The sequence below is a fragment of the Aulonocara stuartgranti genome (genome assembly GCF_965226115.1).
Source record: "Aulonocara stuartgranti genome assembly, chromosome: 5".
Classification (NCBI taxonomy): domain Eukaryota; kingdom Metazoa; phylum Chordata; class Actinopteri; order Cichliformes; family Cichlidae; genus Aulonocara; species Aulonocara stuartgranti.
This window is the reverse complement of record NC_138943.1, coordinates 40,675,939-40,700,227: the sequence shown is the minus strand read 5'-3', so window position 1 is coordinate 40,700,227 and position 24,289 is coordinate 40,675,939. Positions and strand designations below refer to the sequence as shown.

At 41.2% G+C, this 24,289-nt stretch overlaps 1 protein-coding gene across 17 annotated transcripts; it reads left to right on the top strand.

Annotated features, from left to right (window-relative positions):
- The first annotated feature begins 1,475 nt into the window (after positions 1-1,475).
- On the top strand, positions 1,476-13,776 carry LOC309707024 (uncharacterized protein). Of its 17 annotated transcripts, none has more exons than XR_014276865.1 (7): positions 1,477-1,730; positions 2,469-2,596; positions 2,899-2,963; positions 3,455-7,402; positions 8,487-8,588; positions 9,167-9,278; positions 11,268-13,776. XR_014276865.1 is itself a non-coding variant. In XM_082534114.1 (4 exons), the coding sequence occupies exons 1-4, from the start codon at positions 1,521-1,523 to the stop codon at positions 12,586-12,588; spliced, it is 585 nt and encodes a 194-aa protein (XP_082390240.1). In that variant the 5' UTR covers positions 1,512-1,520; the 3' UTR covers positions 12,589-13,776. The 17 variants fall into 17 exon arrangements, 1 of the variants encoding a protein (XP_082390240.1); XR_014276866.1 differs by having other exon boundaries at positions 9,164-9,278; XR_014276873.1 differs by having other exon boundaries at positions 1,523-1,730; positions 3,455-3,509; positions 4,273-7,402; positions 8,487-9,278.
- Positions 13,777-24,289: the final 10,513 nt, after the last annotated feature.

Genomic DNA, 24,289 nt, shown 5'->3' with positions numbered 1-24,289 from the left:
AGCGGGCTTACAGTGACATACCGTGAATAAACGGTAGTATACCAATTTATTAATCACAGTATGATGTTACTTTGTTGACGTAATTTACGACATAACGACATAACGGTATCTCACTGACATAACTGTCGCCAGTGAGATACCGTAAAAAAGGCTACGGTGCGTTACCATAATTTGTCCAAGAGTATTATACCACACCAGCAAAAAACGGTATCATCCTGCAGAAAGGTAAGCTACCGTAACACGGCGTCACGATATGACGCTGGCAGCAGTGACGCCAGTATGTTACCGTAAAGTGGCGATGAAAAGTCTAACGGTGCAGATACACGGAGTAATCAGAAAAGTTTAGCATGAATCTGGACATTAGATTTAAGTTTTAAGCTCATCAGATATCACTTGTTAGAAGCTCCTTACCGTTTGAAGAAATCTCTTCTCAATCTGCTGTCCTCTTCTGCTTGCATCTTTTTTTTTTTCATCTAACACTGACGTTATTTTTTCTCCGTGAAAAACACAGCAACTCATCTTATCCCGGGGTGCCAGGAAGTCGAGCTGCGGATCTCAGCAGAAAACTTTTCAAACTGATTGCAGGTTGATCCAGGTATACATTTGAAACAGGTTCTCCTCGGTGACGTGACAGTCGGAACGCATCTGCGTAACCATGGTTACAGGGGGACGCTTTGGAGCTCTGCTGTTCAGCAGCAAAATATTTCAGATCAATATGTAAATACTCCAACTCTAAAACCAAGTAATATAAATATGCTGCATATGTGTATAGTGCGTTCATGTGTGTGTGCGCTGCGTGGTGACGTAGGCGCGTGCATGTGTGCCCGGTCACAGCTCCTTTCAGCATGGCCGGAGGTAAGTCACTGCCACGTTGCTCTCAGCTAATTAAAGTTTGTTCAGATCCCAAGCTGCAATGTGAATACAGCCAAACCGCCGCGTTTTTGTTTGTCATTAAGAGACTCATTCGGGATAAGTTTTGTGGAGGGCGGAGTTCACTAATATACGCTTATGAGTTTTAGCCGAGAACGCAGCTAAAATGCTAGCATGCTAAGTTAGCCTGATTGCTAGCGGCTACTCGCGGCAGTCTTTTTTTAACAGCATGCACTCTTTTTTCCTTCGTCAGGAGAGGTGTACTGGCAGTCGCGTGACACACACAGATCAGACACATATTTCTGTGTTGCAGGTATGGAGATGTTCTTATGTTTTGGAGATGCAGTCTTTCAGTCATTGTTTTTATAAGTACAGTGTTGTACTGCCTGTTAGATGGCGGTTATTAATATAATTGTACTGAAGTATAATGTTTGAACTATAAGTACCAGAATATTGGGTCCTGGTTATTGAATTGTATTTATCTGACTGTTTATTTGTTTTTGAATTATTTTGTTTATTGTTCTTATAAGTTGTTTTTGATGTTTTTTTCAGTGACATATTATTTATTTTGTGCTTTTTGTTTTTGAGAGCTCAAGTTAATGTTTTAAAACAATTTGTTGTATTTGATTCATTATATTATTGTAGTGTTAATGAAGCTGCAGACACAGCTGCTTTCAGCATGGCCGGAGGAGAGGTGTACTGGCAGTCGCGTGACACACACAGATCAGACACATATTTCTGTGTTGCAGATGTGCAGTAAAGAGCCAAAGACCCAGTACTGTCTCCTGCCTCCTACTTTCACGCCAGAACACAACGCAAGAACAACAGGCGTAACACATGAACGGGTTACACATACTGAGGTGAGTTGTTGAGGATATGTCGAGCTGTTGATAAGCACGGCTGTTTTTGTGCTCTTATATACTGTTAGCCTGTTTTGCTGGCGTTAGTGAAGCTGTTTTCAACTGGATGTAACATTGTTGAACTCTGATGATTAATGAATAAACTCTCGATGTGACGACGTGAGCATGTAATTGTAACCCTGTGTTCATTTAGTTGTTTGATACCGTTTAATATCCAGTACATCTATTGGGTGTTTTATAACATGCCCTGGAATCATTTTAAGTTTTACAATGCCGGTGATTTACGACTCTTTCGCGACAGTCAACTGTGGCGTAAACTCTGGCGGGTCTCAGAGCTAGCTTATGTGAGCCAGCAGTGACATCTATACATGCAGTAGCCTTAAAATACTGATTATTTATTCTCCTGCTAGGTAAGAATTTGTGTTTTATACGTTTATTGTCACATTGTGCGCCATGTTATTGTTTCGGTGAAATGAATTTCTACAATGGCGGACTTAGACAAAATAGTGTTACTGTTAATTTGACTCTCTGCAGTGTTTAAATGCTTACATATACACACACAGTTACTGTCCCTCCACACGTAGGACTCAGTTCTGCTTCTATGCCCCATCTTTGTTTACTCTTTCCCACCCAACAAGTGCATAAATAAGATGTTAAAAACGTCATCATCATATCAAACATGATCGATTTGGGGGGAGTTTGTTTGGCACATGCTGACTGCATCCTAATTATAACCAGAAGAGGAGGCGAGAGCAGAGAACGAGAGTGCAGCAGTTTGGTGAAAGGAACAGGTGAAGAAGAGGTGAGCATCCAAGAGACGAGCAAGAGGACAGTTTCAAAGCAGACATTATGGCACAATAAAAGCTGTAAGAGCAGAGATTCATTCATATCTTTACTATTTTTCTTTAGCTTCTACTCCCGCTGCTTACAATAAATGAGATAAAGAACAAACAAGAACAACTCACATGGCATTGATTGTTTAGTTCAGTGTCACTCTGTGATTGTTTGACATTTCATATAAATGTGACTCTAAAATATAGTCAATAATATTAAAAAGCTGCTGTTACTGAGTGAAACTTGAAGGATTATGATAAACTTCAGTTCTTACTGAATCTGTAACATTGCTTTTTTTAAAATTGTTAAATGACTTTTGTGTCACTGTGCACAGTGAAAAGCTCACTTGATGTAGTGGTGAGGCCATGTTCACCACTAGATGGAGACAACCTGGCACAGGTATTTTCTATACACTAAATTTCACACTGAAAAGCCTTGGTGGGAATTGTTGTTTCATAGAAAGTAAAGGAAAACGCTCATACTCTCTCCCGCACTCGATATATGATCCATTGTTGATCTGCACGCAGCTGTTGTCACAAATGTGGCACTCGCTTACGTCACTGTCATGAGACATTCTCGCAAAAAAAAAATCACGGTTTTAGTAACGCAGTAACGCAGCGTTCCTACGGGAAAGTAACAGTAATCTAATTACCGTTTTTGCAATAGTAATCCCTTACTTTACTCGTTATTTGAAAAAAAGTAATCGGATTACAGTAACGCGTTACTGCCCATCTCTGGACGTCATCATCCCGTAAGCCAATTAGGTTGTCACTAGGGATGGGTATCGTTTAGGTTAGGTTAGCAGTGCTTAAACAATGGAAAAAAACACAAACTTTGTCCAAAAACCTCTCATGTTTAGCTGTTTTCCACTTTTTCTTTTGTCATTTTAGCTTTTTTGGCCAGGATGAAGGGAGCATCTGCCATCAAACAAGAAGACAGCTGCATGTAACTACGACGGTGTTTGCTACTTCACCTTACATGCATTAATGTAATAACGTGGTTAGCCTACTCAACGTAAATTACACACGAACAACATTAAGCTCCTCGCCCAGAGAAGAACGGCTGCTGCTGCATCATCATCCGTCATCATTTCCGCTACACTGGCAGGGCTAGGGGCCAGGACTCTCGTCTTCGGGTTCTTGGGGGATGTTGCTAACTCCGGGTCTGATAACAGGCACCACAGCCGCAGTAGATGTGCTTGGTGTGAGGTCTTGCAGCAAGCTATCAAATATGGTGCATTTCTCGGCTTTTAAAAAAACGCTATGCGTCGCCAGGTTCGTCGTCAGATTCGAGATGTTACCTCCTTTGCACAGTATCACCTTAAAGCACTTGTTGCAGGCTGCTGAGTTTGCATCTTTTGCTGTGAAATACAGCCAGACTTTGACCGCTTCGCCTTGGGCATTTTTAATCTGTAGCTCTGCTCTAAAAGAACGTACGTACCTGGGCCCGCCTACTATCCTCGGAAAGGTAAAATGATTGGCTAGAATCCAAAGTGTATGATATCTCAGGGGAAAAAAAGCACCGAAATAAAGCACCGAAATGTGCGCTGCTTTTCGGTCTGTTTACTACCGTTTATGTCAGAACCGGTACCATAACGGCACCGGATACCGGTACCCATCCCTAGTTGTCACATGACATTTGTGGACCCCGGTATTTTTTTAGTTGGACAATTTATCAGTAAAGTTTCAATCTCTGACATTACCCCTAGACTAGACCGGCTGCACCACACAGACACTGCAAACCTCATCTCTGAAGAAAAACCACAAGAACAACATCCAAAAGAAAGAAAACATACCTTAGAAACATGCCGGGTTAGAGGAGACGGCAGCACTGCAGAGGTGAGGACAGGCATCTGTTTGAAATAGACAAAACAGTAAACATAGTCATACAGACTCAGAGACGCTTTCCATCCAATCTGTCTAAGTTTGAGCTGTTTTACAGTGAAGAATGGGCAAATAATTCAGTCTCTAGATGTGCAAAGCTGGTAGAGACGTACTCCAAAAGACCTGCAGGTGTAACTGGAGCAAAATGTGGCTCTATGAAGAGCAGGGGGTGAATAGAAAAGAATGACACACTTTTCCAAATTTCATTTGCTTAGAATTTTGACAACCATGTATTATTTTCATGCCACTTCACAATTATGTGCTACTTTGTGTTAATCTACCATTGAAACTGTCAATAAAAACATCTTTTGTTTGTGGTTGTAAGGTGACAAAATGTGCACAAGTTCAAGGACTATGAATGCTATTTCAAGGGACTGTAATGTTAAATCACCCCCCATGCACACATCAGTGCACATGCATGTACACATATGCAGAGTTACATTATCAAAGAAGCTAAAAAAACAAGCTCTGCTTTAACTTTTAACTAAAAAAAAGACTGCAAACTTTAGGAACAATATGGAATGAGTGATAATGTCATCATTCCATGAATTGAAAAAATTTGTTTCACCTTAAATCTTTTTTTCTTTTCTTAATTGCAAAAACTCTAAATTTGGCTCAAGGGGACCTGAAAGCCAGGAGACAATTTATTGACTTTGCCCACAATCTTATGAAGAAAAAGATTTCCATTAAATATTAATAGAGCAAAATCTCTCTCTCTTAAGTATTTGCACCTAACCACGTCCTAACCTAGCAGTCATATACAGCTATTAATTAATCCTGCATTTTTTTGTCAAAGACATTTCTCACCATGAAATTACCCGATTCAAAACATGAACACTGTTAGCCTTTGCAGTAATTTCCATAGCTTAGTACTGCAAAATCAACAGTAAAAAACTCTAAAGGATGTTAGCAGTTTAGTACTGTAATTTGCATGTAATTGTGGGAAAATTCCATGAGATTACACTATTTTTACGGTAACTCACCGTACTCATGGAAACAGCTGTAAAATACAGCAAATGTAACAATTGGTGATGTTACTGAGATTATACTATTACACCATCTGGATTTCTGTTGTTTTCTACTGTAGATCTAAGAGTAATTACTTAAATCCTCATTCAGTTGTTTTTATTTGTTTGCTTCTTTTTTCTTGCTTTGTTTGTTGGGTTTTTTCCTTCCTGGTCTGAGGGATAGGGGTTCTAAGTGTTGTGGGTAGGGGATAAACTGCTGGAAGCAACTATAAGACATGTGAGTGTGTCATTAATCTGTATTCTGATATTTCAGTTTTAACAGTCACTGTGAAACTTGCTTGTTTGGCGTTTGACAATTCTGCGTGTATTTGCTTTTCTTTGTTGCTTCAACTCAATAAAAATATCTTTGAGAAAAAAAAATCCTCATTCAGAGTGTATTACTATAAAATGTGATTCACTGTGAAAGCAGTATAACATATAAACTACAATATACAGCATAATTTTTAACTTAAGGAGTAAGTTGCAGCCACACTAAAATTTAATTCCTTGAACTGAATGGAACCTCATATATTAATAAATGCATTTGTTTAGTCAAACAATGTGAAACATTAGTAATACTATTAATTAATAGTATACTTGTAAGGTTAGTATTGTGATAGAGTCGAGTATATTTAATTATACTCTTGTAGACATTATGACATTATGCTAGTACAATTATGGTGAACAAAAAGTACATCTAAAAGTTAATTTCAAGAATACTGTTATGTACTAAAACGGGGGCCAATATAGTCCCAAGAAGCATTATTAGTATACGTACTAGGTAAGATATACTTGGGAAATATAATTGAAGTATACTTATTTTTGTATGGCCAGCAACAAAAACTAATGGCTACATTTAGAGTAATGTTTAAAAATGACTTCATTTAGCAGGATGTTGCTTTTTTTCTCTTCTTATTCTTTCTTATACTGGACCTTCATTTGTTTTGTATAAGGTGGTACTTTTTAAGACACCTCTGCCTAACTACAGTGAACTGACCTAATAATATGCTCTGGTCGTCATTTTACACAAGGTGTCACATCCATGAAACCTACACCACTAACCAGCATCAGTCCTACAACTTCACTCTCAAAATTAATAAATTCTGGGACAAGCAGAAACTGTATTTTTAGCGGTGCATTTTGTTGCAGGCCAGACTGCTATTAAATGCTCTCCTAAAGAAATAATTCCTTTGTAGCACCACTTCGTCTTGGTTCAGAAGAGATGTCCTGATATACGTGATTGTTAGGTATTTTAGTACCATGGGAGCATTTACTGGATATTGTTTTATAGTGACATTATGCAGGAAAACTCTGTCATTCAATAAGGCCCCTTTGTTTTAGTTATTGTTCTCTTTGACCCAAGAATTGATGTGTGAGAATCACAGGCTGGTACAAGGTTGAAATACCACAGAGATCACTCCCTCAGCTACATTAGTTTCTTAATCTTTTAGGAGACGCCTGTTGAAGGCCAGATGGTTTGTTTCAGAATTCACTAATGAAAGAACTCTTTATTTCGTGCCTTGAAAATATGTCGCTGAGATAATCACAATTGTAGCTGAACTGATACACTATACAAAGGATGCTTCTTCACCCAAGGGCAGAAAGACGCTCCCTTATCTTGGTCTGTACTGGTTTAAACTGAGAATCTGCTGACTCATGAATTTGTCCCTCTATATAAACTGTTGTACTTGTGAATAAAGTTGAGTCAATTTGGGAAGACAACCTGAAGCAGTCTCTGTTTTCTTGTTCTCCCAAGCTGCTCCCGAGCTCGTACTAACACGCTGAATGGCATGCTTGAATATTACTTGAGAATATATTTGACTGTGTTACAGACTAAGGTACATTCTCTGCTGATAGACGTCCACGCCTCGGAGGAAGCCGATCCACGGATTAGGCCCTGGAAGCCGTTTCTTTCAATTTTGGTGTCAGAAGTGGGATCCTGACGAAGGTAGGCACTCGTCTTTTATTTTATAAGACTGTGTTATGCCTTTCTCAGTGATCCACATAGAAACGGGATACGCTGACGAGGCCTTCTTCAGTGGCCCACATAGTAACAAGTGGGATACGCTGAGGAGCCTTCTTTAGTGGCCCACATAGAAACACAGGAAGTTGCCTGTTGTTTTGTAAATTAAAGCAGAAAGGACACAGGAAGTTGCCTGTTGTCATAAACTAAGAAGTTGCTCACCAGCAGAAAGGACACAGGAAGTTGCCTGGGGTCATAAAACGAGAAGTTGCTCGTTAAAAAGTGAGAAGTTGCTCACTAAAAAGATAAAATTGCTAGCAAAAAATCAAGTAACCTCAGGTGTGCCACAGCAAAATAAAAACTAACTTAAATCCTTCAAGCGTCTAAACCCCTCTGGAAATCACTGACCATGGGTCAGAATAATTCAAAGACCTTAGACGGGTCCGATAAAAAATCAAAATTAACTGTAAAACCAGATACCACCACTTGGGTGGGCCTGATTATAGATATATATTATGTCAACGAATTCCAGGTGTGACTGAATCTCAGCTTATTGAAGAAGTAGAGGAACTAGACCCTAAAGATGACCAAGCAGCCAACATCACCTCGTTTTTGTGGATAAACGATGACAAAATCACAGCCTTTTTTCAAAATCTAAAGAAATTTCTGCTCACAATGTCTAGAGATAAAATCAAACGTTTCACACACTGCTGGACTAATGAGGCATGCACGCCTGAAGGAGGAAATGATCAGATTTTCATAACAACATTCTTAAACAATATTCATCCAGAATGTTCACAACTATTGAAGCTGACTGCCACTGATAATCTCTATGACATGAAGATAAAGAACTTTATCACACTTGTCAAAACAAAAGCTGGTGCAGATCTTTTCCCCAACAGCACGAAGGCTAAAAGTGTTAAGATGATGTTGAATTTTGATGTTGAAGGCTCAGAGGAAAGTGAAAAAATGATGTATGCAGGGGCCCCGCCCCCTCAACAAGCGCAGCAGGGAGATTTCAGAAGGAGAGATAGGAGTGGAGACGTATGTTTTTACTGTGGAAAAATAGGACACTGGAGGAGGGAATGCAAATCAGCAGCACGTAGGTCTCAACCACAAAACACAGGACCAGCTCCTGCCACTAGGCGTCAGCAGAGCTCTTCCAGACAAGGTAACTGGCAACGCAGACAGGAATCACATCAAAATAATGGCCCTTTTGCACTTAGGCAGCAACCTTATAATCCACATTTTAATCCCCACCCATATGATAACGAAAGACTGGACCGACAATAGGGAGGCCCAGGTGAAGACGAGGGACAGTGTGAAGCACTACACACGATGCTGCATTTGCAATTGTCCCGTAACACAGAAAGCTTGCCCACGTTAGATATAGAAATAGGTGAAAAGATTTATTCCTTTTTAGTTGACAGTGGAGCCACTAAAAGTTCACTGTCTGGAAAATTCTATAGTGGGCCTGTTTCCTCTGTGTGCATCAACACCATGGGAATAAACGGAACTCTAGTGCAATGCCCCAAAACTCATTCTCTAAAAACACGCTGGGGCCCAAAACCAGACGAAATTACATATCATCCATTCATAATTATTCCAAACTCGCCTGTGAATCTATTAGGCAGAGATTTAATGGCAAAAATGAACTTGTGTATTTCATTTAACACAAAGGGTGAAATGTTTGCAGACACTGATAACAGCTATGTTTTCTCTGCCCTATGCACCGACACCATGGAGAAGGAACAGCCTCTGTGTCAGCTGGACGCCTCAGCAGAGAATGAACTCAATATCCATCTGACTGGTACCCCACGTCACACACTGTGCCAAACACGTGTACAGACACCACTACCAGGTAACCCCATGCCTGGAAGCCACATATTTGTTTCTCTCACACTGTTCAACAGCATGATAACTGCTCACACCAGTGAAGGCCAAACAGTGGTTTTGTCGCATAACTCAGACATAGGCTATGACATTACTGCACCATGTCGACACATAGATCTAACCTACCCCATACACTGTACTATCTTTGCTGTCACATTGCCAGCTGAATATCAAAACATGACATTATGGTCAAGAGGTGAGAATGATGTAGGATTTATCGACTGTACACCTTATCATGCTCAGCTGAAAAACAACAAGCCGGTATATGTCAAGCAATATCCCATTTCCGCTGAAAAAGCCGCAGCCTTAGACATCATCATAGGAGATTTATTGACAGCTGGAGTAATAAAGCCCACAGTATCTCCATATAACACTCCTGTCAATCCTGTGCCAAAGCCTAACAAACCTGGCGTATGGCGTTTCACACAAGACTTAAGGCAAATTAATGCAGTCATTATGCCTCTGCCACCTCTTGTCCCAGATGTTCCCAGCATACTGACATCTATTCCAGCAACAGCCACACATTTTACTGTGGTGGATTTGTGCTCCGCCTTTTTCTCAGTACCTGTGCATGAGGACACACAGCCGATATTTGCTTTTACACATAGAGATAAGCAGTACACATGGACTCGCTTACCCCAAGGCATGGTAGACAGCCCTGCGGCTTTCTCAATGGTGGTACGTGCTACCCTGGACGGCTTCATTCCTCCAGAGGGCTGTACCTTGATCCAGTACGTGGATGATCTCCTCCTCTGTGCTGAAAGTGAAAAACTATGTCAAACTGCCACACATATGCTACTCCAGCACCTCCAACAGACTGGCCACAAAGCATCAGCAAAGAAAATGCAGTACTGTCAGACTTCTGTTCAATATTTGGGATTTACATTGTCTCACGGACAACGTTCCATGACTACAGACAGGGTCAAAGCTGTGACCTCTGTCCCTAAGCCCACTACACAGAAGGAAATGCTGTCTTTCCTAGGCATGGTGAACTATTGCAGACAGTGGATACCAGACTGTTCTTTTCATGACCACATTCTGCGTGAATGCTGCAAAAAAGACAAGCCTCCTCGAATACTGTGGTCAACAGAAATGACTGCCTCTTTCAATGCATTACAGGGAGCGCTGACCTCTGCCCCTTGTTTGGGTCTGCCTGACTACCACTTACCGTTCCACCTGTACGTCACAGAGAACGGCACAACCTGTGCAGGCGTATTGGCCCAAGAGCATGGCTGTGGCTACTGTCCAGTAGCCTTCTACTCAAAGGTGCTGCCAGCAGTAGTTCAGGGGATGCCGGCCTGCCTGAGAGCAGTAGCAGCTTGCTCTATCATGATAAGGGACTGCGAGAAGCTCACACTCTCACATGACACTATTCTACACACCAATCACCAGGTCACGACCATTCTAGCAAACATAACTACACAACATATGTACGTCGCTCAGGTTATGAAGCTACACTGACTTCAACAGCAAATCTCACTATAAAAGCAAACAGCACACCCAATTCGCCAGCACACTTACTCATTCGTATGCTGTGTTCCTCTGACCGACAGGATGGTTCAGACGACCCTGACGATCATGATTGTATGACACGTATACAGGAATCCACAGCACCACGCCCAGACTTAGAGCAGACACCAATACCAGACTCAGTCATTGTTTATGTGGACGGGTCCTGTTCAAAACCAAATGACAACTCATTTCTTTGTGGCTATTCGGTGGTGACATTGCCTGACATCATACTAGAGGCTCACTCATTACCATTTCACTCAGCACAAAAAGCAGAACTCATGGCTTTAATACGCACCTGTGAGTTACATGTGGATAAGCGGGTAACAATTTACACTGATAGCCGTTATGCATTCGGTGTGGTGCATGACTTTGGCACATTGTGGAGACAGAGAGGCTTCACATCTGCTGATGGAAAATCGATCGCTAATTCTGATCTTGTTCAAAGACTTTTGCAGGCTATACAGCTGCCATCGGCAATTGCAGTTGTTAAAACGAAGGGGCACAGCACGGCTGACACAGACGAAGCAGTGGGAAATGCTCTTGCAGACGTAACCGCGAAAGCAGCTGCTGCCTCACAGCAACCACCCAGAAAGGAAGTATTATCTTTGCCTTTACAGCTGCCACTTGTCGCACTCCCAGACTATTTAGAAACAAATGTTGACCTAAAATTCATACAAGAGCAAGCCTCTGCCTTAGATTACACTTACTGGGAAAGTAATGATTGTACCTTAGATAACAGAGACGGCTTATACAAAAACCTTGAGGGTTTGATTGCCCTCCCATCTTCACTACTGCCAATCCTTGTCCGCCATTTTCACGGTGTGAGTCATGTCGGACAAAGAGGGGTAATAGGAGCAATAAAATCAAGATTTGTAATCGAGAAAACATCACACGCAGTAAAACGCATATTAGCAACCTGTCTAACATGTGCACGAACTAATGTAGGTAGCTCAAAAGCAAAACATCAGCATTTACCACAACCAGATTTCCCATTTCATACATTACAAATTGATTTTACACACATGCCAGCACAAGGAAGCATCAAGTACTTACTGGTAATAGTGGACCAATTTAGTAAATGGGTAGAAGCTTATCCAACATCAAAAGAAACTGCAGAAGTAGTCTGTCAAAAGTTGTGCAATGAAATAATACCCAGATTTGGAATACCTCACCAAATTAACAGTGATAGAGGACCTTCATTCACATCAGAAGTAATTCAAAAGTGTGCTAAAACTCTAGGAATAGACTGGAAATATCATGTGCCATACCATCCTCAGAGTTCAGGAGTTGTAGAAAGAATGAATAGGACCATAAAAAAATCGCCTGACTAAAGCAATGATAGAAACAGGAATGACCTGGATCAAACTACTTCCTCAAATCCTCTGCGAGATTAGAATGACTCCATCCGCAGCAACCAAATTATCTCCATTTGAAATAATCATGGGAAGACCGTTTCCAACACCATGGTCAGCCTCCAGAGGGGCACCGCTATTGGAAGGGGACATAGACACTGCATTGTCTGACTATGTTCATAACCTGGTAGAAACACTGAATAATAACTATCAGAAAGTTTGTCTCTCTCAGCCTCTCCCTTCCACAGATCCAACCCATCCGTGGAAACCAGGAGATGCGGTGTTGGTGAAGTCGCTAAAACCAAGGGCACTCAGGGAGGCCGCGTGTTCCAGCCCCCAGACTGTACTTGCAGTGACGAGAACCAGCATCCTAACAGACGGACAACCTCAGTGGATTCATGCCAGCAGGGTTAAGACCAGCCCCACCAAACCACCTAAGGCGTCGGATCAAGTAGATGACGACTCAGGCGAGCCAGCGCCCGGATTCAATACACCTACACACGCACAATCACTGATTAACACACAACGCCTGAAAGAGCCAAGACTCAGAAAGCCCTTTGATCCCCCACCTGAACAACAACAAGGTACTCGAACATCCAGCAGGAACAGAAAGCCTAGAGTACCACACAATGTCTAACCTGATAAAGATAGACTCGTTTCATCCTGATAATGGAAAAAATGAAATGCCCATTGTCATCACACGACGCTTAGGTCTCTCGAACCTGGGACCAGGCCAGGAGACGACTGAAGAACTGTGTTTTTTTATATATTTAGATTATTAATCATATCTACTGCATTAACCTTAGGATTTTTATTTACTATTTTGTATTGTAAACTGCAACCCTGTTCACATTTCTACAAGCCACATTTTGCTGACAATACCTCATGCTCCACTTGGCAAGACACCCACCTAGTACAGCTACTTCAATGTATTTGCAATTAGCACAAATTGATCCTGAGGATGTGCCAGATGTTACCAATGATGATCCTGGTGTGTATATTGAACATTAGGCTGTGAACTATTACATTTTATGATTTGCTTTTTATATTATGTTATTACATTTGTGATTTTTCCTTTCTATTTGAGTTATTATTTTAAAAAAATAATAAAAGAGGGGAACTGTTAGGTATTTTAGTACCATGGGAGCATTTACTGGATATTGTTTTATAGTGACATTATGCAGGAAAACTCTGTCATTCAATAAGGCCCCTTTGTTTTAGTTATTGTTCTCTTTGACCCAAGAATTGATGTGTGAGAATCACAGGCTGGTACAAGGTTGAAATACCACAGAGATCACTCCCTCAGCTACATTAGTTTCTTAATCTTTTAGGAGACGCCTGTTGAAGGCCAGATGGTTTGTTTCAGAATTCACTAATGAAAGAACTCTTTATTTCGTGCCTTGAAAATATGTCGCTGAGATAATCACAATTGTAGCTGAACTGATACACTATACAAAGGATGCTTCTTCACCCAAGGGCAGAAAGACGCTCCCTTATCTTGGTCTGTACTGGTTTAAACTGAGAATCTGCTGACTCATGAATTTGTCCCTCTATATAAACTGTTGTACTTGTGAATAAAGTTGAGTCAATTTGGGAAGACAACCTGAAGCAGTCTCTGTTTTCTTGTTCTCCCAAGCTGCTCCCGAGCTCGTACTAACACGCTGAATGGCATGCTTGAATATTACTTGAGAATATATTTGACTGTGTTACAGACTAAGGTACATTCTCTGCTGATAGACGTCCACGCCTCGGAGGAAGCCGATCCACGGATTAGGCCCTGGAAGCCGTTTCCTTCAGTGATAATGTAACACATTATCACAGTTTAGCGCGTTGGGTTGTGTTGGATTGTTACGTTTTTAAAGCTTTGTAATGCGACAGGTGCGATAGCCGACACCACACCTTCACCTGACGTACAACGTGACGTATGACGCACACGTTGGGTATTCACTTTCAAAACAACACTGGGGATAGAAAATAGTGCTCGAGGTGGTTAATGCTCCTTTCGCTGGTTGCCAACCACCATTAAATAACAACAAGAAGAAAATATTGATCTGCTTCTCTTAGTTTTGCACGTTTAAGCCGCAATTCAGACTCAAAAAAAGCTGCAAAGCAGGAGAACGACATGGCCATCAAATATTCTGTGCCACAGATACAGTTCGCTGCAGCACAGAGTGATGATGAGACCGTTAACATGTGCAACTTAGAAGTAGTCAGAGGTAACTGGATGTTCAATCGGGTTAAATGCATGGTTGATTGGATTATATCTGAAGATCGTATGCTATTCGTGGTAACTCTGCTAGACTTCAAATTGCTGCTCGTCCATGCGGGAGTATCTCAAAATTAAATGAAACCACTTAACACTTTTTCCCTAAAACGGACTGACATGGGACACATTAAAGTTGGATCGGAACCTGCTAATCAGTCTGAAGGTAAGTGTTTTTTTCACTTATTCGAGAGAAGTCCGAAATGCGTTCTTAGTACTGTTTGTTTTGACTTTTAAGCTACCCTACCAGGATATTTTCATTTAAAGACAAATTGTCAATATCTCTGAATGTGGAGACTCAAAAGACTAGTTAGGTAATTTGCCGATGGATTTATGAGACTTGATAGAAACTTGGACGTTTGCAACAGGTGAATCGGTGAACTACCGAGGTTGCGCCCAAATGCTTAAAGCTGTTAGCTGGTCAGTGTTTTCAGGTGTGCTTGTACTACCTGTACGGTGCGGAGTGCTGACTAAGTCATGTTAAACCCATTAAAGCGTCGAGCTCAAATATCTTTTCATTTTTGTGCACTGTTCTCTTGTTGGCACACATTTTCTGTTTATTGAAGCCTTTTGTGAATAATTTTGATCATGTAAAAACTGGGAATTGGTCCCTATTGACAATACTCTTATTTTTTGCATTGAATATGTCATTCAGGAAAGGTAATTGGTCACTGAAGTTTTTGCAACTGTGTATTTCTAAATTTTGTGGCTTCAGTGCACACAAATTTATATTGTTCAGTTTGCATGTTAAAAGCCTGCCAAGCACCCCAAGGCTGATTATGCTTGGTAAGAAGTCATTTATGACATAGAGCTGATTAGACCATATTAAAATTTCTGTTTGGCACAGGAGCTTTTCGTGGACACAGGTATCCAGTCTCTGTTTTGTTAGCTCAAATTTCTGTAATTTCCTTTATAAACCAAGGTTGTTGGACATGTGTCTCAGTGAATCCAGCAAAGTAACAATATCAAATTTCACATTACATATTACTGATCAACAGTAGTCTAGCTACACCAACAGCAGAAATACTGAAGTCAATACTGTAAAGTTTAACAGCAGCACAAACTATAAACTCCAAAATAACCATACAGTTGATTCACCTCCGGTACTTTAACTGGGCTGACTCTTTGTTAGGTGTGTTTAATGTGCAGAATAATTCCCAATTATATACAATTATAATATGTTAAAATGGACCTATGGTACTCAACGACACTGCCCAATTCTGCGGTGATTTCACTCGATGCCCAGCAGGCTTTCGACCAAGTGGAATGGAGTTATTTGTTTGCTACTCTTGAAAAATTTGGTTTTGGGTCGAATTTTTTGAATATGATTAAGTTGCTTTACGCTTGCCCTCGTTCCTCGGTCCTTACCAACCATGAGAGGTCGCTCCCGTTCCTCTTACACCGTGGGACAAGGCAGGGTTGTTGCCTCTCTCCAATGCTTTTTGCTTTAGCTCTTGAGCCGTTGGCCATTGCCATCAGAGCCAATTCCCATATCTCTGGTATAAATTGTGGCACGTCAGAGTACACCATCGGTCTGTATGCAGATGATATCATATTGGCTCTTTCAGATTTAAAGATCTCCCTTCCTCCACTTCTTAAGCTGATTGACAGCTTTGGCCACCTATCAGGGTTCACCATAAATTGGAAGAAGTCTGTTCTTATGCCGCTGTCGTCTGGTCTGGGCCCTGATTTCCTGTCTAGTTTGCCCTTTAAGGTCTCCCAGGATTACTTTTCATACCTGGGTATTAACATCCCTAGGAACTCAAAACTCCTCTTCAGGCTTAATTATTCGGTTCTAACTGATGAGCTCAAGTGTATGATAGATAGGTGGAAACTTCTCCCACTTTCAATGATTGGCCGTATCAATATAATCAAAATGGTTGTGCTCCCTAAATTCATGTACCTATTCCAGAACGTTCCTATTTTTCTCAGGTCTTCCTTTTTCAAAGCATTGGATGCCATTATCATGCCTTTCGTTTGGGCCTACAAGCCCCCCCGCATCTCGAAGTCTCACTTGCAAAAACCCTCGGACGAGGGTGGTCTGGGCCTTCCAGTTTTCAGACATTATTACTGGGCCTGTAATGCCAGAGCCTGGGTCTTCTGGAATCTGCCTATAGTTGGTGATGCTGTGGGATGCAGGTCCAGCCCTAAATGGCTCGAATTGGAGCTTAGCACTGCTATCGAGCACACTGGAGCATCCTTGCCAGCTATCTTATTTTCAAAATCGGTTATTAAAAGTGCATGTGATGACTTTATTCTTTGCAACTCCGTAAAAATATTGAATCAAATTAAGAGAATCTTGAACCTCCCGGTAGTGTCAACTTTTGCCCCGATCTGCCACAATCCTAGCTTTACGCCTAGTACAATGGATGCTGCTTTCAAACAATGGCCTGTCAAAGGGTTAATTGCTATAAAGGATCTTTATATCGACAATCATTTTGCCTCTTTTGCTCAGCTTCAGACAAAGTACAATCTCCCTACAAGTCATTTTTTTCGGTACTTACAAATTAGGAATTATGTCAAGCAAGCATTCTCAAATTTAGATACCATCCCCATACAGCATGTCTTTTACAATATGATGAACGAACCTCCCACCTCAAAACACTTAATTTCTCGGCTTGTCAACCTTTTTTCTTCGGCAGCCCCCTCTTGCCATATTAAAGAGGCTTGGACAAGGGACACTGGTTTGGTTATCTCTGACGATCTATGGGCTGAAGTGTTAAGTCGGATAAAACTATGCTCTGTTAACGCCCGGCTTCAGTTAATTCAATTTAAGGTTGTCCATAGACTGCACTATTCCAAAACCAAATTGAACAAGATTTTTCCTAACGTTTCCCCCAAATGTGATAAATGTAAACTTGTGGACGGTACTCTTGGGCATCTTTTTTGGTCCTGTTCTACGCTTACAGCCTTTTGGACTAGTATTTTTAGTTTCTATAGCACTGTTTATGATAGGCAACTGTATCCTGACTGTCTTATGGTGATCCTGGGCTGCTCCGGCGACTCCTTGGCACTTCCCTTTGCTGTTCAACAGGCCCTCATGTTTGGTATGGTGATTGCCAAACGTTTGATTCTGGGGGAGTGGAAATCTTCCTCCCCTCCCTGCTTCAAGAGGTGGCTCGAGGAGATGGTCTCCTGTCTATACCTGGAAGAAATTCGGTTCTCTACGTCTGATTCCATGGAGAAGTTCAGGAAGATATGGGGGCCCTTTATAGACCACATTAAGAAGGACAGTCCACGCCCTGGGTCCTGACCACATTGTTTTAACTGCTTTCATTCTGAGCTGTTGCCCATAACTGTTTTTGCATGATTGTTATCAGCTCCTCCTAGCGATCTTTGGATTTGATCTTGTGGATTGGACTCACTAGATTGTGAGTTGTTTGACATGTATACCACTTGCTTTGTTTGCTTCTCTGCTGTTTTTAATAAGTGCTGGCCTTGTACCCTGTTGTGTGGTTTGTTGCTCTGTTTTTTTTGGTTGTTATTGTCTTTATTGTCTGTGTTCTTCTGTCCCGCTGTTTGTGAATGTGTAAAAAAATTTTGAAACTTGCATAAATAAATACATTAAAAAATGGACCTATGTACACAAGGCCATTAATAATTAACTGTACGTAGGTATTTGCTTTATGACTATCTAGACAGTGTGAAGAAGTGAAGTATTGAAATTATTTTATGTTGCATAATGACAACATGTTGCCCCTATACATTTAAGGACAAAGTTCAATGACCGCCACCTGCTGGATGGTGAGTGCAGAGGGGCGTGTAATTGTTGAGCTGGACAAAGAGAACACCTGTGCTGATGCAATGTCAGTCTTCTTTGGTTCATTCTATGTATTGAACCTGGAATACCAGGAGTCAGCGGGTGCAAGGTTTTTTGTAAGGATAAACCCTGAAGAGGGAACAAAATGTACCTCCAAGGTTGGGACAAGCAGGAAGACTGGGACCACTGTGAAGCGAAAGGTTGTTCACATTAACCCTCATGTCACAACTTTCCTCCAGTGGCTTACTGAATTTGAGTGGAGAACTTCAAATTAGGGAAATTAGTAAATTTCTTGTATAATTTAAGTGACCAATGTGTTGTTACCCATGTCTCCACAGATGATCCATGGCCCATGCTTTCTGGACATTTACACAAGACGAGCAACAATGAAGACAAGCTCTCTCGCCATCTTGCAAGACGCTGTCTCTGTCCAATAGGTTTTTTTGAGTGCAACAGTTTTGATTTTTTTCCCTTCTTTTACCCATCCATCCATCCATCCATTCACTTCCGCTTATCCTTTTTCAGGGTCGCGGGGGGCGCTGGAGCCTATCCCAGCTGTCATAGGGCGAAAGGCGGGGTACACCCTGGACAGGTCGCCAGTCTGTCGCAGGGCCAACACACAGGGACAGACAACCATTCACACTCACATTCACTCGCACATTCACACCTAGTGGCAATTTGTATTATCCAATTAACCTATCCCCACAAGCTGCATGTCTTTGGACGGTGGGAGGAAGCCGGAGTACCCGGAGAGAACCCACGCAAACACGGGGAGAACATGCAAACTCCACACAGAAAGACCTGATGGTGGAATTGAACTCAGGACCTTCTTGCTGTGTGGCAACAGTGCTAACCTTCTTTTACCCGTTTGTTAAAAATTATTTCAGCTACTTACACTTTAATTGTCACATGTATTGGCTCACCCTACAAATCAATGAACTCAGTCCACAAAGCAAGATCAGGGTTCAGTGCAGGTCAGTCAAGTTCCTTCACACCACACACGCTCATCCATGTCCTTGTGGACCCTGTTTTGTGCAATGATTTGGTCGTGTGAGCCAGTATTTTGGACAAAGTGTATATAAAGGCAGACGTGTGGGGCTTGATATTATATCCATTACAATTCAGTTTGTTTGTATGGTGCCAACAAAATGAATGCCAAGGCACTTCACATTGTAGGTTTGAGACCCTACAAAATATAAGTAAGGAAACCCAACACTTGAGCATGTGTTGTCTGCCATGATATGGATATGACATAATATTGTTATTGTTTGTACAACCATCTGAGAAAATAATGGATTACATGGTTTAGTAAAAACAAGTGCTTCCTCAATGAAAATATGTTTTCAGTTCTTTTCAGTTTTTGATTTTGGAAATGTGTATTTCAGCAGGGAAGAATCAGAATTGAAATAAAGTGGTGTAAAGCACATGAATTATATTTTGTGTGTGTGTGTGTGTGTGTGTGTGTGTGTGTGTGTGTGTGTGTGTGTGTGTGTGTGTGTATCCATCCATCCAACTTTTTTGGAACCCTCCAGTCTCTTACAGTATGTTACTGTTAACTGAAATTACGGTAAATTACGACCTTTTAAAAGAGTAAATGACCGCCTGTTAGGACACGGTGTCCTCTAGCAGAGATGAATATTTTTGGTACTGATGATGCGTACCAACGGTAAGTTACTGGTTAATATATTGCAGTTTATTACCTTGCAGCGGGCTTACAGTGACATACCGTGAATAAACGGTAGTATACCAATTTCTTAATCACAGTATGATGTTACTTTGTTGACGTAATTTACGACATAACGACATAACGGTATCTCACTGACATAACTGTCGCCAGTGAGATACCGTAAAAAAGGCTACGGTGCGTTACCATAATTTGTCCAAGAGTATTGTTAGGTATTTTAGTACCATGGTAGCATTTACTGGATATTGTTTTATAGTGACATTATGCAGGAAAACTCTGTCATTCAATAAGGCCCCTTTGTTTTAGTTATTTTTCTCTTTGACCCAAGAATTGATGTGTGAGAATCACAGGCTGGTACAAGGTTGAAATACCACAGAGATCACTCCCTCAGCTACATTAGTTTCTTAATCTTTTAGACGCCTGTTGAAGGCCAAATGGTTTGTTTCAGATTTCACTAATGAAAGAACTCTTCGTTTTGTGCCTTGAAAATATGTCGCTGAGATAATCACAATTGTAGCTGAACTAATAAACTACACAAAGGATGCTTCTTCACCCAAGGGCAGGAAGACGCTGCCTTATCTTGGTCTGTACTGGTTTAAACTGATAAATCTGCTGTCTCATGAATTTTACCCTCTATATAAACTGTTGTACTTGTGAATAAAGTTGAGTCACTTTGGGAAGACAATCTAAAGCAGTCTCTGTTTTCTTGTTCTCCCAAGCTGCTCCCGAGCTGCTCGTACTAACACGCTGAATGGCATGCTTGAATATTACTTGAGAATATATTTGACTGTGTTACAGACTAAGGTACATTCTCTGCTGATAGGTGAAGGTACATTCTCTGCTGATAGACGTCCACGCCTCGGAGGAAGCCGATCCACGGAGTAGGCCCTGGAAACAGTTTCCTTCAAGTATTATACCACACCAGCAAAAAACGGTATCATCCTGCAGAAAGGTAAGCTACCGTAACACGGCGTCACGATATGACGCTGGCAGCAGTGACACCAGTATGTTACCGTAAAGTGGCGATGAAAAGTCTAACGGTGCAGATACACGGAGTAATCAGAAAAGTTTAGCATGAATCTGGACATTAGATTTAAGATTTAAGTTTTAAGCTTATCAGATATCACTTGTTAGAAGCTCCTTACCGTTTGAAGAAATCTCTTCTCAATCTGCTGTCCTCTTCTGCTTGCATCTTTTTTTTTTATCTAACACTGACGTTATTTTTTCTCCGTGAAAAACACAGCAACTCATCTTATCCCGGGGTGCCAGGAAGTCGAGCTGCGGATCTCAGCAGAAAACTTTTCAAACTGATTGCAGGTTGATCCAGGTATACATTTGAAACAGGTTCTCCTCGGTGACGTGACAGTCGGAACGCATCTGCGTAACCATGGTTACAGGGGGACGCTTTGGAGCTCTGCTGTTCAGCAGCAAAATATTTCAGATCAATATGTAAATACTCCAACTCTAAAACCAAGTAATATAAATATGCTGCATATGTGTATAGTGCGTTCATGTGTGTGTGCGCTGCGTGGTGACGTAGGCGCGTGCATGTGTGCCCCGGTCACAGCTCCTTTCAGCATGGCCGGAGGTAAGTCACTGCCACGTTGCTCTCAGCTAATTAAAGTTTGTTCAGATCCCAAGCTGCAATGTGAATACAGCCAAACCGCCGCGTTTTTGTTTGTCATTAAGAGACTCATTCGGGATAAGTTTTGTGGAGGGCGGAGTTCACTAATATACGCTTATGAGTTTTAGCCGAGAACGCAGCTAAAATGCTAGCATGCTAAGTTAGCCTGATTGCTAGCGGCTACTCGCGGCAGTCTTTTTTTAACAGCATGCACTCTTTTTTTCCTTCGTCAGGAGAGGTGTACTGGCAGTCGCGTGACACACACAGATCAGACACATATTTCTGTGTTGCAGGTATGGAGATGTTCTTATGTTTTGGAGATGCAGTCTTTCAGTCATTGTTTTTATAAGTACAGTGTTGTACTGCCTGTTAGATGGCGGTTATTAATATAATTGTACTGAAGTATAATGTTTGAACTATAAGTACCAGAATATTGGGTCCTGGTTATTGAATTGTATTTATCTGACTGTTTATTTGTTTTTGAATTATTTTGTTTATTGTTCTTATAAGTTGTTTTTGATGTTTTTTTCAGTGACATATTATTTATTTTGTGCTTTTTGTTTTTGAGAGCTCAAGTTAATGTTTTAAAACAATTTGTTGTATTTGATTCATTATATTATTGTAGTGTTAATGAAGCTGCAGACACAGCTGCTTTCAGCATGGCCGGAGGAGAGGTGTACTGGCAGTCGCGTGACACACACAGATCAGACACATGTTTCTGTGTTGCAGATGTGCAGTAAAGAGCCAAAGACCCAGTACTGTCTCCTGCCTCTTACTTTCACGCCAGAACACAACGCAAGAACAACAGGCGTAACACATGAAACGGGTTACACATACTGAGGTGAGTTGTTGAGGATATGTCGAGCTGTTGATAAGCACGGCTGTTTTTGTGCTCTTATATACTGTTAGCCTGTTTTGCTGGCGTTAGTGAAGCTGTTTTCAACTGGATGTAACATTGTTGAACTCTGATGATTAATGAATAAACTCTCGATGTGACGACGTGAGCATGTAATTGTAACCCTGTGTTCATTTAGTTGTTTGATACCGTTTAATATCCAGCACATCTATTGGGTGTTTTATAACATGCCCTGGAATCATTTTAAGTTTTACAATGCCGGTGATTTACGACTCTTTCGCGACAGTCAACTGTGGCGTAAACTCTGGCGGGTCTCAGAGCTAGCTTATGTGAGCCAGCAGTGACATCTATACATGCAGTAGCCTTAAAATACTGATTATTTATTCTCCTGCTAGGTAAGAATTTGTGTTTTATACGTTTATTGTCACATTGTGCGCCATGTTATTGTTTCGGTGAAATGAATTTCTACAATGGCGGACTTAGACAAAATAGTGTTACTGTTAATTTGACTCTCTGCAGTGTTTAAATGCTTACACATACACACACAGTTACTGTCCCTCCACACGTAGGACTCAGTTCTGCTTCTATGCCCCATCTTTGTTTACTCTTTCCCACCCAACAAGTGCATAAATAAGATGTTAAAAACGTCATCATCATATCAAACATGATCGATTTGGGGGGAGTTTGTTTGGCACATGCTGACTGCATCCTAATTATAACCAGAAGAGGAGGCGAGAGCAGAGAACGAGAGTGCAGCAGTTTGGTGAAAGGAACAGGTGAAGAAGAGGTGAGCATCCAAGAGACGAGCAAGAGGACAGTTTCAAAGCAGACATTATGGCACAATAAAAGCTGTAAGAGCAGAGATTCATTCATATCTTTACTATTTTTCTTTAGCTTCTACTCCCGCTGCTTACAATAAATCTGAGATAAAGAACAAACAAGAACAACTCACATGGCATTGATTGTTTAGTTCAGTGTCACTCTGTGATTGTTTGACATTTCATATAAATGTGACTCTAAAATATAGTCAATAATATTAAAAAGCTGCTGTTACTGAGTGAAACTTGAAGGATTATGATAAACTTCAGTTCTTACTGAATCTGTAACATTGCTTTTTTTAAAATTGTTAAATGACTTTTGTGTCACTGTGCACAGTGAAAAGCTCACCTGATGTAGTGGTGAGGCCATGTTCACCACTAGATGGAGACAACCTGGCACAGGTATTTTCTATACACTAAATTTCACACTGAAAAGCCTTGGTGGGAATTGTTGTTTCATAGAAAGTAAAGGAAAACATGTCTTGAGGTCTTTTTCCAGTGTTTTCAAAATTGTGTTTTTCACATACACATCAAAACTTCACACAGACAAACACACACACAAAACAACAAAATATGTCAAATTAGGGAGGGCAGAGAGCGCAGCCTTTACATTGTTTTATTGTAGAGTGACAGGAACTGCCTATGAGCTTCTAATCAAGCAGAAGTGTTGACGGAAAATCTATCAAAGGAAATACATTGATGAAACTCAAAGAAGAGAAATATTTATGTGATGTTCCATTTTCCTGAGAGCTGATTGGCTTTGATGACCCCTTCAAGTACTACATGCTACTTTGTCCTGCTAGTTAAGCCTGCTGTCTGTTCTCAGGCCTCCTCCTGTTTGTTCTCAGGCCTCCTCCTGTTTGTTCTCAGGCCTCCTCCTGTTTGTTCTCAGGCCTCCTCCTGTTTCACTGCCATATATCCACCACCAGAGGGCTCCACTGACCTGCCTGCCGACATCAGAGCACACCCCTGTGTCATGTGACCCCGCAGGAGTAGCAAAGCTGGACTCAGACCTGGCCAGGCAAGTTCAAAGGCAGCTGTGGTAGAGAGAGTATATGGGCTCAAATTGTGCTCATAAATATTTTGTACTTGTAAATCAATTTGTGTGTG

What these genes read in the sequence shown, in the direction of transcription:
- LOC309707024 (XM_082534114.1), top strand. Translation starts at nt 1,521, where the DNA reads ATGAAGCTGCAGACACAGCTGCTTTCAGCATGGCCGGAGGAGAGGTGT. An exon ending in AACGGGTTACACATACTGAG is followed by an intron (nt 1,731 to 7,311) that starts GTGAGTTGTTGA and finishes CTCTGCTGATAG; the next exon opens with ACGTCCACGCCTCGGAGGAA. An exon ending in GCAGAGCTCTTCCAGACAAG is followed by an intron (nt 8,589 to 12,406) that starts GTAACTGGCAAC and finishes TGTCTCTCTCAG; the next exon opens with CCTCTCCCTTCCACAGATCC.